Genomic DNA, 13,833 nt, shown 5'->3' with positions numbered 1-13,833 from the left:
GGGATGTTTTGCTCTGATAATGAAAATATGTTTTGAAATTAATGCTCTGATTATGTTATGGATTGATAATTGTGTTTTAAGTAATGTTTTATAAAAGAAATTTTTAGTCTTGAAATTTGGGACGTTACAAGTTGGTATCAGAGCCTTGGTTTGAGGGATTCAGACATACTCTCGGGTGTGTCTGAACTCAAACTAAGGAATTGGTATGGAAGTTTTCAAAATGAAAAGACAGTTTTGTAAAAAGAGTTTTGAGAAAGAAAACAGTTTTAGAAAAGCAAAAAGAATTCAGAAAGAAAAGAATTTCGATAAGAGAAAAGGGATGTGGTGCATGCAATCAGCCAAGCTCAAGTAAGTACCCCAAAATACCCATACAAGTTTATGTTATGATTATCAGTTAGTAGAACATCATGCTAGATTAGGACTAAGGATCTAGGGAGGATGCCTTATGTGCCTGTTATATGTGCTTTTGAGCTGCATGATAGTACTGGTTAGACAGTAGTAGGATAGCCTGTTTAGGTTATGCATGAGTTTATGAGCTTATGTTGCATGCTAGTACAGATTCTTGATATCAGATTATGATTGCTTGAGTATGTTATGGTTAGATTTTGCCTTGTCTGAATGCTGCTTGCTTTGTGCATTGTGGGATTCTGAGTGATGGGAGTTAGCCATTAGGTGGATACGTCATGTCACATGTGATTAGGGTTGAATAATCTCAGAGTGTTGGATTTGGCCCTATTGCGCAGCTCTTGTCTGAGTCCAATCGTTGTAGGGACGAGTCTTTTACTCTAAGGATTATCTAAGCCTCGTCACATGTGATGGTATCCAGGTGATGGCTAATTGGCATCATAAGGAGGCCTTCAGCGGCTGAGGACTGGTTTGGTATGAGTTAGAGGTTTCCCTAGGGCAAGCCTAGGATGAGATAGTGCTGGGAGCAGTAGTAGTAGAAAGGGGACCTGGTGGAGTCGAAGCAATTCTTGAGGAAAGTACGGATAGATGTGGAAGGTAGTATGGGCCCGTACTACTGAAAGCAAAGGATCCGTACTCGATTCGAGAAAGGCCGAGACAAGACCGGGAAACTGGTAGTGCGTGTGTTTGGTCTCGCAGCAGTGATAAGTATTCTGATAAGTGGTTGTATTATATTTTCAGCATGGTGACGTTGCGAGAGAGACCAGTGGGCGGATCAGGCGCCGGAGAGAGATCAGTCTCGGGTTCAGGAGCCGAGGAGCGGATGAGGGAGTTGATATCAGCTGAGGTTACGCACAGCATACTAGACCAGACTCCTGTGATCTTTGGCACAATCAAGGAGGGTATAATGGAGATCTTGGATGAAAGGCTGGGAGCCTTCCGTACCGAGATGGTGGCTTTGATGGGAGCGCGTACTTTGACATTCCGAGAGTTCAGGGCTTGCGGGGCACCAGATTATCATGGGGCTAGGGACCCCATTGCTAGCAACAGATGGCTGGCTGATGTTGCCAACGCATTCCGTACGAGTCGGTGCCCCGAGGGGGACAAAGTCAGACTCGTCTCCTGTCTTCTAAAGGACAGAGCGAGGGATTGGTGGGAGGATATTGGTCATGCCATTGGTGACGATGCCGCGTTGGACGGAATGACATGGAGCGATTTCTTGGTCAGGTTTAGAGCTGAGTTTTCACCGATTATTGAGGTGCAGCAGTTGGCATGGGAGTTTCAGGATTTGATGCAGACTACTGAGACTATGGCGGAGATCACCGCCAAGTTTAGGGAGAGGGCCCTTCTTGTTCCGCAGTATGACGCGGATGAGGAAATGAAGAAGGCCCGATATCATGAGATATTGAGGGATGATATCAGGCAGTTTGTGAGCAGGTCCAGCTGCAAAACGTTGGAGGATATGATCGCTCGGGCTAGAGAGAGGGAAATTGATTTGGATCAGATCCGGAAGAGGAAGTCGGATAAGGTTCAGGTATCCACAGGTTCGGGCAAAAGGCTCAAGGGATCGGATTCGAGGTCGAGGGATTATCAGGACCGCAGCCGGTGTGGGAAGTGTGGCAGGACGCACGGGGGCACATGCAGGAGTGGTAGCAGTGGTGAGTCTGGATGCTTCAAGTGCGGCCGGATTGTCCATTTTAGCAGGGATTGTACTGCTACCACTGTTGGATAAGGTGTCTAAGTCCATAACTATTTCTGGTTAGTACTTGACCCGACCCGGCATGGTCCATTTGGGTTGCATGGCACCATGTAATTGGATAGACTAAATGAGAGGAATAACACTTGGAGATTATTAATATATTATAAGTTCTAATATATTAATAATATTATTTGATTAGTTTGATCAAAGAATTAATTAAGTGATCAAAAGATAACTAATTAAATATATGGGTTGATTATGTAAATCATTCATATCTTGTATAGTGGGCTAAGAGGCTCCATGGATTATCAAGTTGGGTTCCACCCATAGGATGCTCCATGGATGCTCCATGGGAGTTACAAACCCATGGGTCATGGAAATGAAGAGTCATGACACATTAGGGTTTACATGGTGTAACCCTAGATGTGTCAACACTATATAAGAATCCCATTCTCCACCAAAATCGGCTACACATAAGAAACAAGAGGGCTAGGCCGATTTCAAGAAGTGTGTATTCTCTCAAAAGTCTTTCCAAGAGCATTTGGTGTTGTGTGAAGCATTTGAGGCATCACACTTGGGGTGCTAGGCTCACAAGGTTTCAAGGAACATAAGCAACAACAAGGTAAGTTATTCTATCTTTAATTCAAGTTAGAAATTGTTCCCCATGTATGCTAGATAGGAATATAACCTTGGAATTCAACTTTGCATGATAATTAGACAAACATAGATCCAAGGTTATTAGGGTTGCATGTACACTTAGGAAGTGTTAGAATGCTCAAAACCCATCAACCACCACACAAGGATCAGACTTGATATGCTTTCACTGTAACCAGAGGGGCCACAAGAAGGACCAGTGTCCCAGTTTGCTTTCGGCGGGACGGGTGATGGCACCTGCCCCTGCAACCTTGAGGATCACAAACGGCCGCCAGGGCCGGGCAGAGGTGCCTACGGTAGGAAGCAGAGCTTTTCAAATGACTACCATGAAGACGCGGGCAGTGTCGGACGTTGCAGGTATGCGACTTACGTTTCTGTTTTCTTTATGCATGATTATATTGTTATGGTTCTGCATCATTATTGGTATGAGTATTTTTATTTTGTGCGGCTTGCTTGTGATTTAGTTAAATGCCATCTGCATACCTTGGATATTTAAATGGTAGTTAGGGAATGTGCCCTATCGGAGAAGGTCACTTGGGATGCAGTAATTGTAGCATGCCTGTGTGGGACTTGGAATGTCTCACTAGTTCGGAAATGTATCATTTAGAGATGGACTGGTTAGATCTCTAGCTATGGTAATCTTGGGTTCCTCAGCAGATTGATTATGGGATGGTAGCAAGGATCGGGAATTCTTTTCAAGCATTGAGCAGTGAGGTGGAAGCAGGATCGAAGTGGGGGAGAACCCTCTGAGTGTATAAGGGTAAGAGCACGCAGATCCAGAATGAGTACACAGTCTTTGAGGAGGAAAGGGAGTGGCACAATGTTAGATGGATTGAGGAGTTAAGGGTTGGGAGTTTGAGAAACTCCCCATCAGTTAGTGCATATAATGGTGATGGTTAGTACGTGGTAGAGAATTCAGGTTGAAGGATCGCCTGTAGGACTCGAGTGAGTCAGAATGAAGATCTTGAGGACAGATAGCATGGAATGCTTTCGCGTTAATAGTCAGTGGCAGAGACAGCATGTAGAGCATGGTGGAGCGGCGGGGGAGCCACAACACTCTCCAACAGTAGTCAGAGATGGAAGGTGTTGTAAGACTACGGGGTAGCCGTAGCATTCACTAGCGGTCAGTTGGCATGGAAGATGTTGTAAGACTACGGGTAAGCTGTAGCATTCCCTAGTAGCTTCGTTAGCGGATTTGGGGCGAGGCCCTTATCTCCTAGTGATCAAGGTAGGGATCAAGAATGGGTAGTAGTCGAGGATAGTAGGGAGCTTGCCTGTATAGCCCTAGAGAGGAGAGACCTTGGGAGAGGCTGCTCCAGGATGTAGTTGGGTGAGACTCGTGGGCGAGGCCCATATGAGTAGCAGTATAGGTGAGACCTGAGAGCAGGGTTGCTCAGTAGTGTGTTTAGGTGAGACCCGCGGGCGAGGCCCGCGCGAGAGTGGCTAGAAAAGTGAGACTAGAAGGATAGATCGCTTGAGGTTATAGGCGGGTGAGACCGTGGGCGAGGCCCGTAAGATTATAGTAGAGCAGGTGGGACCTAGTAGGGACTGTAGTGTCAAGATAGGGGATCGAGGATCCCAGGATTGTAGTGCCAGAATGGCAAAATAGATTGAGCAGTTATAGGTAGTCGAAGTTTCTTCGAAAGTCACTGGGAGCGACGAGGAGTTGTGTTGGGGCTAGCGATCGGTGGGAGCCGGTAATCCAGATAGTGATAGATTGGTAGGGACCAGGGTGGTCTCGGTTCATCCGGAAGGCGGACAAGGGACAACAAAAATTTTCAGTCAGTGGCAGTGGTGTTAAGAAGTATCCAGTGGGTACTGGCAGTGATGATCGCATTGAGAGTAACATGGGTAATGGATTCGGTGAAGGATAAGTCCTTCACAGAAATAAGGGAGGTAGCTGCTTATGGAATGTTGCCTTGGGGAGGTCAGAAGACGAACAATGAAAGAGTGGAGTGAACCCCTAGGGGTTCAGTTTCAATACTCGGGGAGTACCAGAAGGATTGTCAGTTGAGTATGTTGTGTTTCCAGGAGGGTCAGGGTTAGGGTAAACCTGAGGATATTACCCGCAAGAAGTAATGATAGTCAGAAGGACCGGGCGGAAGGCCGGAAGAGGTAGCCAGCGGGTGTTAGGTTTCCCAGACAGAGTGTTGGGGGTAGATCTTAGGTAGGTCGTCCATAGTGAACTTCGAGGACGAAGTTTAGTTTAAGTGGGGGAGAGTTATAACAACCAATATCAGAAAGGCGAAGAAAGGAAAGAAAACCCTAAGTCAAAGGGGTCAACTCGTGGAGTCCAGGGAGGAACTCGACGAGTTAGAGCGCGATCCGTGTCGCGGCTTAAGTGACCGACTCGACGAGTCCGGGAGACTGACTCGACGAGTCTTGTCTGGATTAAGAAAGCCCTAATTCTGGGACTTGGACCCTATTTAAGAATCTCATTCTCCTTCTATCAGCCTCATTTGTAGCCCCCATTGTCCAGAAGCTATTCCACGAAACCCTAGTGCTCTCTTTGAGTGTGTGAGCCATTGTTGAAGAGTTGGAGTGTTCTTGAAGCATAGAAGGAGAAGAAGGGGTTGAGGGTTCAAGAGGAAGATTGTGGATCCAGATGATTCATCTCTTTAGCTGCTCATTTTGGTAACCAAGTTCCTTCCTTGCCTTGTTATTTGTTGGATCTTTTCATGTCCCTCTTTATGAGATTTTGGACCAAGTATGATACATTTCAGGTTTGGATGTCCCCCAAGCTGAATCCCTTCAGCTCCAGGTGTGCCTTGGCCTAGAGGGTCATAAAGTATCAGTCTTGAGAGTTTAGGTGATGCATGGTTGTCCTAAACCCTAGTTGGTGGTGTGTTTAGCCTAGATCTCCTAAGCTACATGTAAAGGTTGCAACGTTATGTGGGGAATGGGCTTTGGGAGAGTGGATCTACAGTTTGGAGTCCCTGCATGACTCAAAAAGCCTCTGAATATATGAAGGACTGAATAGACTCGGTGAGTCCTTCGAGTGGACTCGACGAGTAGTATGAAGATTAGGAGGAACTCGACGAGTTGGATGAACAACTCGGCGACTCGGTTGAAGTTTGCCATGGACTCGGCGAGTATGTTCTTGGACTCGGCGAGTCAAGTCGTGAAACCCCAAACCCTTCGAGTTAAGACTCGAATCAGTGAGTCGAGTGGAGACTCAGTGAGTTGGTTAGGAAAGGACACGGAAATTGGTGGGCTCGACGAGTCGAGTTGCGAATGGAAGGACTCTGAGCGTATGAACTCGACGAGTCAGTAGGCAGACTCGGCGAGTAGGGCTGACCAGGAAGGTTGACTTTGACCAGGGTTGACTTTCGGAGGGCAGTTAGACTAAGTGTTATATTAATGTTGGTAGCTCGGGGGGCTAGCGGAGCAGCGGTTCAGAGAATTGTCGGTCAACATCCAGAGGGTTATCAGCAAGTTCAACAGTTCGAGGTGAGTTTCCCTTTTGTGTGGATGGATCTACGGCCATAATGTCGACCCATATAGTTATGAGTAGGAAGACCCCGGGGTTAGCCCTAGGCACAATATGCTAGTATGATATTCAGGACGAGGTACAATGTTAGCGGGCGGGTGCCCAAGGAATGGTTTGCATGATAGTTATACTTGTTGTCTGTGTGATACATGTATGTGACTGGTAGGAAGGTGAGTGTGGGCGAGATCCCGTATCTCACCAACAACAGAGTATGGACAGTGTTCCATATCTCATTAGCAACAAAGTAGGGGCGAGGCCCAGGGTAGGGAAGGAGTGAGTGTGGGCCGGGCCCGTATCACACTATCCGTAGGAGTGTGGACGGGGTTCCATGACTCATCAGTTGCAGGACATGGGCGAGGCCCAAGATAGGCGAGGCCTTTAGAACAGGATTCGGTAGTATATGTTTAGTGTATGTGTTGCGATATGTTCATGTGTTAGTATATGTTGGCGAGCGAGGCCCAATGACAGGCGAGGCCTAAGTGAAACAGATCTGTATCCGAGCGGGGCTCGAAGCCAGGCAAGGCCTGGAGCGGCGGGGCCGTTGTAGTGGGCGAGGCCGAGAATAGCGGGCGTGGCCCAATATGTGCAGTATGTGTTTATGCATGGTATGTGGTAGGTTAGGGGAACTCACTAAGCATCGTGCTTACGGTTTTCAGTTTTGGTTTCGGGTACTTCCGGTAGCGGAGGGAAGAGCTCGGGGTGATCGCATGGGACACACCATAGATTAGACAACCTGGGATGTTTTACTCTGATACTGAAAATATGTTTTCAAATTAATGCTCTAATTATGTTATGGATTGATAATTGTGTTTTAAGTAATGTTTTATAAAAGAAATTTTTAGTCTTGAAATTTGGGACGTTACAAAGATTGTGATCAAGATTACGAGAACACTTCCGTTTAACTTTGAATCCCCCTATTTCCTATGGTTAGTTCTTAAACATAGATTTATTCAGTTGGTTACCAATATTAATGTAATTAGCGGTCTTGATTCGATCTTCTAATATTTTTACCAATTCATGAATTACTATGTAATGATGATACACAAGCAAACATATAATTGATTATTAAAGGTAATTGGGCTATGTAATATATATCTAAGATTATTAAGACCAATAACCAAACACAATTATGATCAAAATTTGAATGCAATATAATCAAAAGTAGAAAGAAAAACCTCTTACAATACATTGTGAAAGTAATTAATCAATAAATACATAATGTATGATAAAGGTCAACTCAACAAATTCATGATAATATAAAGGTTTTAGGAATGTCAACTTTTGCAAATTGAAAAGAGTTAAGACCATACAAACATTGAATTTAGCAAGAGCTTTAAACATGCCAACAAAAGCTCTAACCCCATCTAAAATGGCTACAACGCAGTACATAAAGATTAAAAAAAATAACCATTAATATAAGAATTAAAAAAAATATGGATAAAGCCATAAGATTACCAAGAAAATGATGACACAATCAGAAGTTCAGTTTATGAGAAGAGAACAATTTCAAAAATCAATACAAAGCTCAATTTATGCCATAAAATAATACTTTAAGTATAAAAGAAGATTGTACTCTCTTCGAATCAACATATTAGAATAAAGAATGAAGAGTCCTTCATTTTTGAAGATTTTCTACCAACAATTGATACTACATGTTTCTCCGGTGGAAGGATCTATAGCTTCATTTTTGGAAGTTCATTTTATGTGAAGAACAAAATGTGGGTGTTTAGTAGATGTTCTCAAATTTAAATTGATGTTTATCAACCAATTTTACCACACCCATAACTAACAAAAAAAATCAAGAAAACTTACCTTTAAAAACCATGTTTATGTATCTATTTCACACCATTGAATGAGAAATTTATCTGGCCTATTTCACTGTAACATCCTGACTCCCAGGTATAAATTTAAAGCTTTTATATTCATATTTTTGGACTTACTCGACGAGTTGGCTGCCCCAACTCGTCGTGAAGAAACTGATCAGGCCGCGTGGATTATGAAGCCTACTCGACGAGTTGGAGGACCCAACTCGACGAGTTGAGGCTACGCATGAAAACCCTAATTTTTAGGGTTTGCACCCTATTTAAAGGACCTTAAGTCCTCCCTCTAGCCTCCCTTACCACCTTCACGTCCAGAAACAAACCCTAATCGAGCTAACCTCCTATTTTGAGTGTGTGAGGCTAAAGAGTGTGTGTTGCTGTATTTCTTGAAGAGACTTGAAGATTGAGAAGCTTGGAACGAGAAGGAGCTTGTAGATCCAACATTTACTTCGTTTTGGCATTCATTTAAAGGTAAAAGTTCATTACCTTGATCATTTTCTTGTTAGATCTCTCCATTCAAGAGTTTAGCGTCATTTCTAGCTTATTCTTGAGCACGTTTTGGCTCTCATGGACATAAAGTTCTCGGCTTTATCTAGTCTTGGCCTTTCTCCATGCCCTAAACCTTTTCATAAGCTTAGTTTTGGGTGTTTTAGCCTCTTGAGGCCATGCATGGACGTAATGTTAGCAACTTTACATGGTAACTACACCCTAGGGGACTAGATCTACAGTTTGGAGCTTTGGGTTCGCTTAAAAGCATCTAAATGAGAAAAGGGATGAAAGAACTCGATGAGTTGGATAAGGGTTTTTCCACTTTCTGGATTCTGATTGGAATCGCCGAGTTGATGAGATAACTCGACGAGTTAGTTAGGGTTTTTCTCAATTTTCCGAGTTCTGAAGGAACTCGACGAGTTACTAGCTACACTCGAGGAGTCGGGTCAACATGGACAGTTGACCTTGACTATTGACTTTGACTTTGACGATGGTTGACCAAGTTTGAGTTCTGAGGGTATTTAGGTAACTTGGGTCTTGATGGTTGTGGGCCGAGAGTATTCCATCCCGAGGATGATTGGACTCATTGTATGTGGCATTCAAACCCGATGGTTGTGAGCCGAGAATATTCCATCCCGATGATGATTAGACTCATTATATGTAGGCATTCCAACCCGATGGTTGTGAGCCGAGAGTATTCCATCCTGATGATGATTGGACTCATTGTATGTGGGCATTCCAACCCGATGGTTGTGGGCTAAGAGTATTCTATCCCGAGGATGATTGGACTCATTGTAGGTGGGCATTCCAACCCGATGGTTGTGGGCTGAGAGTATTCCATCTCGAGGAAGATTGGACTCATTTTAGGTGGGCATTCCAACCCGATGGTTTTTAGCCGAGGGTATACTATCCGGGGATGATTTGACCTGTAATAAGTTGGCATTCCAACCCGATGGTTTATTGGGCCATAGTATATTGTTATTATATGTGTATGATTGTTGTATGAGTATTTTGGGGGAACTCACTAAACTTCGGGCTTACAGTTTTGGATTTTGTTACAGGTACTTCGGATGATCGCGGGAAGGCGAAGGCTTGATCGTGCACCTCCTCACATTTCATGATTTTTATTTCTGGGATACTCTGATATGAAACTATTTTGAAAACATTTTGTAATAAGTAATGATTTTTGGATGTTTGAAAAAGTTTAAAGTTTATGTGAAATTTATGGATGTTACAAGTTGGTATCAGCGCCTTGGTTTGAGTGAATTGGAGGAACCTTCGTTTGAATCCAGTCTCAAACCAAGGAAAAAGGTTTTCAAAATGATTTTTAAATGGTTTTCAAAATACTAAAAGAGGATGCAGAGTGTACGATCAGCCGGAGCCAGTAAGTAAACCCCAAAATACCATATTCTTATTTGATAGTGTGATATGTTAGAACAACATGGTAGAGATAGGCTAGGGATCTTTAGGAATTGCATGATAGAATTGCGTGATTATATGATGCCTGATAGCCTAGGGTTTTCCTTATATAAAATTGACATCATTACTGTAGTTGTTTGGTGTATGCATCATAGTTGTTTAGTATATAAAATTGACAAAGGAATACCAACAAACTTCGATTTTCTATTTTAATGTCACGAACGAAATAGAGAGAAGTAAAGGGTAATTAAAAAAAACCTTTGGCGAAACCAGGCACTGCAATTAGGAGGAAGATGATGAAAACAATAGTCATGCAACTCTTCAGATCCACCCACAAATGTTACATAGAGAGATCTAGAGAGAGAGGCGGTGGTGGTGATAAACGCAAGAGGATTGTAATGACGTAAATGCCCTACGAACTTTCTAGGATTAATTCATTTAGTCCCTAAACTATTTTCGTGGCTTTATGAGGGAATGAAGTCATTTTTTTCGGGTCGATTACGTCCTTTTGGCCAAAGTAAAGGGGTCACCCGATTACCCCTTTGCCACATTGACATTTGTTGACCAATTTTCTTGCATTGACTTTGAATTTTCTCATTTTTGACTATTTACATTGATGAATCATATCAATCGGATGAATTATGATTTATGAATAGCAAATTCCATCGAATTGCGATAGTAAGTAGAGATAAATTACCTCAGATTCAAGTTTATAAGAAATTTTACATCCAAAATCAGAATTCAACTACCTGCGAGGCAGATTTATGGAAACCACAAAATCGATTTGAGCATAAAAGTCAGAAGAGACGTGCAATTCGACGAATTAAATCTCTAGATTAACTTAATCAAGCGGAAAATCATATGAATCATCAGTCATTGATGGTCCAATCAGTTAAATCACTTATAAAAAAAACGAGTAAGTCTAACCGAAAACAAAGGAATACCAACAAACTTCGATTTCCTGTTTTGATGTCACGAACGAAATAGAGAGAAATGAAGGTTAATTAAACAAACCTTTGGCGAAACCAGACATTGCAATTAGGAGGAAGATGATGAAAACAATAGTCATGAAACTCTTCAGATCCATCCGCAAATGTTACATAGAGAGATCTAGAGAGAGAGAGGTAGTGGTGGTGATAAATGCAAGAGGATTGTAATGACGGAGAAGCTTGGGGTTTTATGAACAACAAGAACTGAAGTAAAGAATTAGAATAATAAATTGAGAAGAAATAGTGGAATAGTTCAGAAACATATATGATCTTTCCTTCAAATGTGGTTCCGTCTAGGACAGTAAGAGCATCATTAGTAGATTCCTCTGAATCAAATTGAACAAAATCGAAACCCTTATTGTTGCCTTTATCGTCCTTGGTGATCTTATTAGAATGAATCCTCCCAAATTTTTTGAAAATCTTCTTCAATTTAACATATGTGACGAACGGGTCAAGATTCTTCACGAACAAATTCGCTACTCCAGTTTTTCTCGTAAGCAATTCTCGTTGACACCACATCAGCCTTATGGGTTTTCCTCTCAACTCAAAATGATTTAATCGCTATAACGCCACAGTCGTTAAATTGTTAGGTCAAATAAAGAATTCTACAAACAAAAATAATTATAAACCAACAAACAAAGAAACAAGAGATTCAGTTGTTTACATGGTGCTTAGGTTTGGAGTTAACACAGAGGAAGATGATGAACAGTAGATAGGCCCAAGTTTTTTCTATGTGTCAAAAAACCAGGGAAAACAAGTGAATAAGACTAAAAAGACAGGTTCCTCACTACTTCGTTCCCTCATAAAAACACCAAATAAGTTTAAGGACTCAAATGGTCAACCCTAGAAAAGCCGTAGGGCATTTGTATCATTTTCCCATATATATAAGTCCTTTGGTTAATGTACTCCTAAGTATCATCTATGTCTCATATAAGATTTGAATACATGACCACTTAAATGAAAGAATCACACCTTACCAAAAACCAATTGATGTAAAGTTAGCTGTAAGATAGAAACAAAAAAAAAATTTGGCAATTTTTGGTGTCAAACAAAGAGTAGTCGATGTAATCAATAGTGTCTCAAAAAACATACAAAATTATTGATACATGCAATGTGGATTAGGCATCTTTTTCAAACTTTTCTTTGGAATACACTTTAGAGTATTTTTGTACCGATATTAGATTCTTTCTTTCTTTTCAGAAACACCTATATATTAAATCGTTCTCTTTACTTGTAAATCAACATCTAAAACAAAATTTATCCTTAAGCCAATGAAATAAGACAATAAGAACCAATACAAAGTGTTTTAAAATTTCAGCTAAAAAGACAATTCGGTATCTTTGATATGATCAATATCTTTTCTTTTATACAGGTATCTTTGATAGGAACATCTTCTTGAAATGGTGGGGTTTTTTTTTAAGGTCTACTCATAATGGGAAAGGTCATAAGTAGTTCCGTCATTGTGGCTATATATACAGTCCCTCCTGCTTCATCTCTTTTTCATTTTGAAGCTGAGTGGGAAAATGGAATATAATTGCAAAGAATTTAAGGTAGGGAAATGTGAAGGTGAAAAGCTAGTAGATGGAGAAACCTTGCCATTAGTGCTCACACCTCCAGAACCAAGTAAAAACGGGATAGAGTCGTTATTGGTAGCTCTAAAGAACAACAAAGAGTGGTTCGAAGAGATGCTTGTGAAAAATAGTGCTGTTCTTTTTCGAGGATTTGATGTGAAGAGTGCAGTTGATTTCAATGACATTGTGGAAACTTGTGATTGGGAAGATATCCGTTATATGGGACCTGCCCCACGAACACATATCCACAAGAGAATTTGGACTGCCAATGAAGGCCCACTCTCTGAATTCATTTACTACCATCATGAAATGGTTTTGGTAAGTCAAACCAATCATATCGTATTAATTTACCATCATGATTGTGGTTATAGAATATGTTATTGAGCTTACTAATTAATGATGTAAACAGATAAAAGAATTCCCGAAATCGGTGATACTTTTCTGTGAGGTTCCACCACCAGAGGGTGGAGAGACGCCATTTGTTCCAAGCTTCAAAGTCACTGAACGAATGTTGGAGGAGTTCCCAGAATTTGTGGAGGAAGTTGAGGCGAAGGGATTGAAATACACATTCACAGCTCTCAGCAATGACAATACCACCTCCATGAGAGGTCGAGGCTGGCAGGATGCTTTAGGAACACCAGACAAAGAAGAAGCTGAAAGAAGGTATACAAATACAATTCAGTTTTCATATTATTTTGAATCAAACAAATTGATTCTAAAGATCTTGACATGATATAGGGCAAGGGCTCTAGGGATGGATGTTGAATGGCTGGAAAACGGTGGTGTGAAAACGATTTTAGGTCCAAGAGCATTGACCAAAGTTTTTGAGGGAAGGAAAGGGAGGCGAATGTGGTTCAATACAATGGTGGGGATGCATGGGAAGGAGCTTAGCTCAGCGATGATGGCTGATGGGACTGAGATACCAGAGAACATAGTGAAGAGATGTGAAGAGATAATTGAGGATGAAAGCATTCAATTCAAGTGGGAGAAGGGAGATGTGTTATTTCTTGACAATTATGCTACGCTGCATGGAAGAAGGCCATCTCTTGCTCCAAGAAGAGTCTTGGTTGCTACATGCAAATAGTTTTGAGTTTCTACAAAAATTTGCCTTATCTATATGATTTCATAAACACTTGATTGATATTCCATGGTTTCTCTGTTTTTGTATTACTGATCCTTTAAGATCAAATATAGTTCTGTTTGTCTTCATGCATGTTTGATGAGATCCGGTGATAACTCACCTAGCTCGACTAAGATCTGTTAAATATTATGTCGTTAATGTCATAAGTTTTTTAGC

General features: G+C 41.6%; 1 protein-coding gene across 1 annotated transcript; it reads left to right on the top strand.

Annotated features, from left to right (window-relative positions):
• The first annotated feature begins 12,488 nt into the window (after positions 1 to 12,488).
• On the top strand, positions 12,489 to 13,620 carry LOC111904589 (clavaminate synthase-like protein At3g21360). The gene is made up of 3 exons (XM_023900339.1): positions 12,489 to 12,854; positions 12,946 to 13,199; positions 13,275 to 13,620. The coding sequence occupies exons 1-3, from the start codon at positions 12,489 to 12,491 to the stop codon at positions 13,618 to 13,620; spliced, it is 966 nt and encodes a 321-aa protein (XP_023756107.1).
• The last annotated feature ends 213 nt before the right edge of the window (positions 13,621 to 13,833 follow it).

This window comes from Lactuca sativa, chromosome 3 (genome assembly GCF_002870075.4).
Source record: "Lactuca sativa cultivar Salinas chromosome 3, Lsat_Salinas_v11, whole genome shotgun sequence".
NCBI classification, from domain to species: Eukaryota; Viridiplantae; Streptophyta; class Magnoliopsida; order Asterales; family Asteraceae; genus Lactuca; species Lactuca sativa.
The sequence above is the reverse complement of the archived record's forward strand: the minus strand, read 5'-3'. Positions and strand labels throughout refer to the sequence as shown.

Bases quoted from the DNA above. Each gene is read 5' to 3' on its own strand.
- LOC111904589 (XM_023900339.1), top strand. From the start codon at position 12,489: ATGGAATATAATTGCAAAGAATTTAAGGTAGGGAAATGTGAAGGTGAA. The intron at 12,855-12,945 runs GTAAGTCAAACC...TGATGTAAACAG, and splicing joins ACCATCATGAAATGGTTTTG to ATAAAAGAATTCCCGAAATC. The intron at 13,200-13,274 runs GTATACAAATAC...GACATGATATAG, and splicing joins AAAGAAGAAGCTGAAAGAAG to GGCAAGGGCTCTAGGGATGG.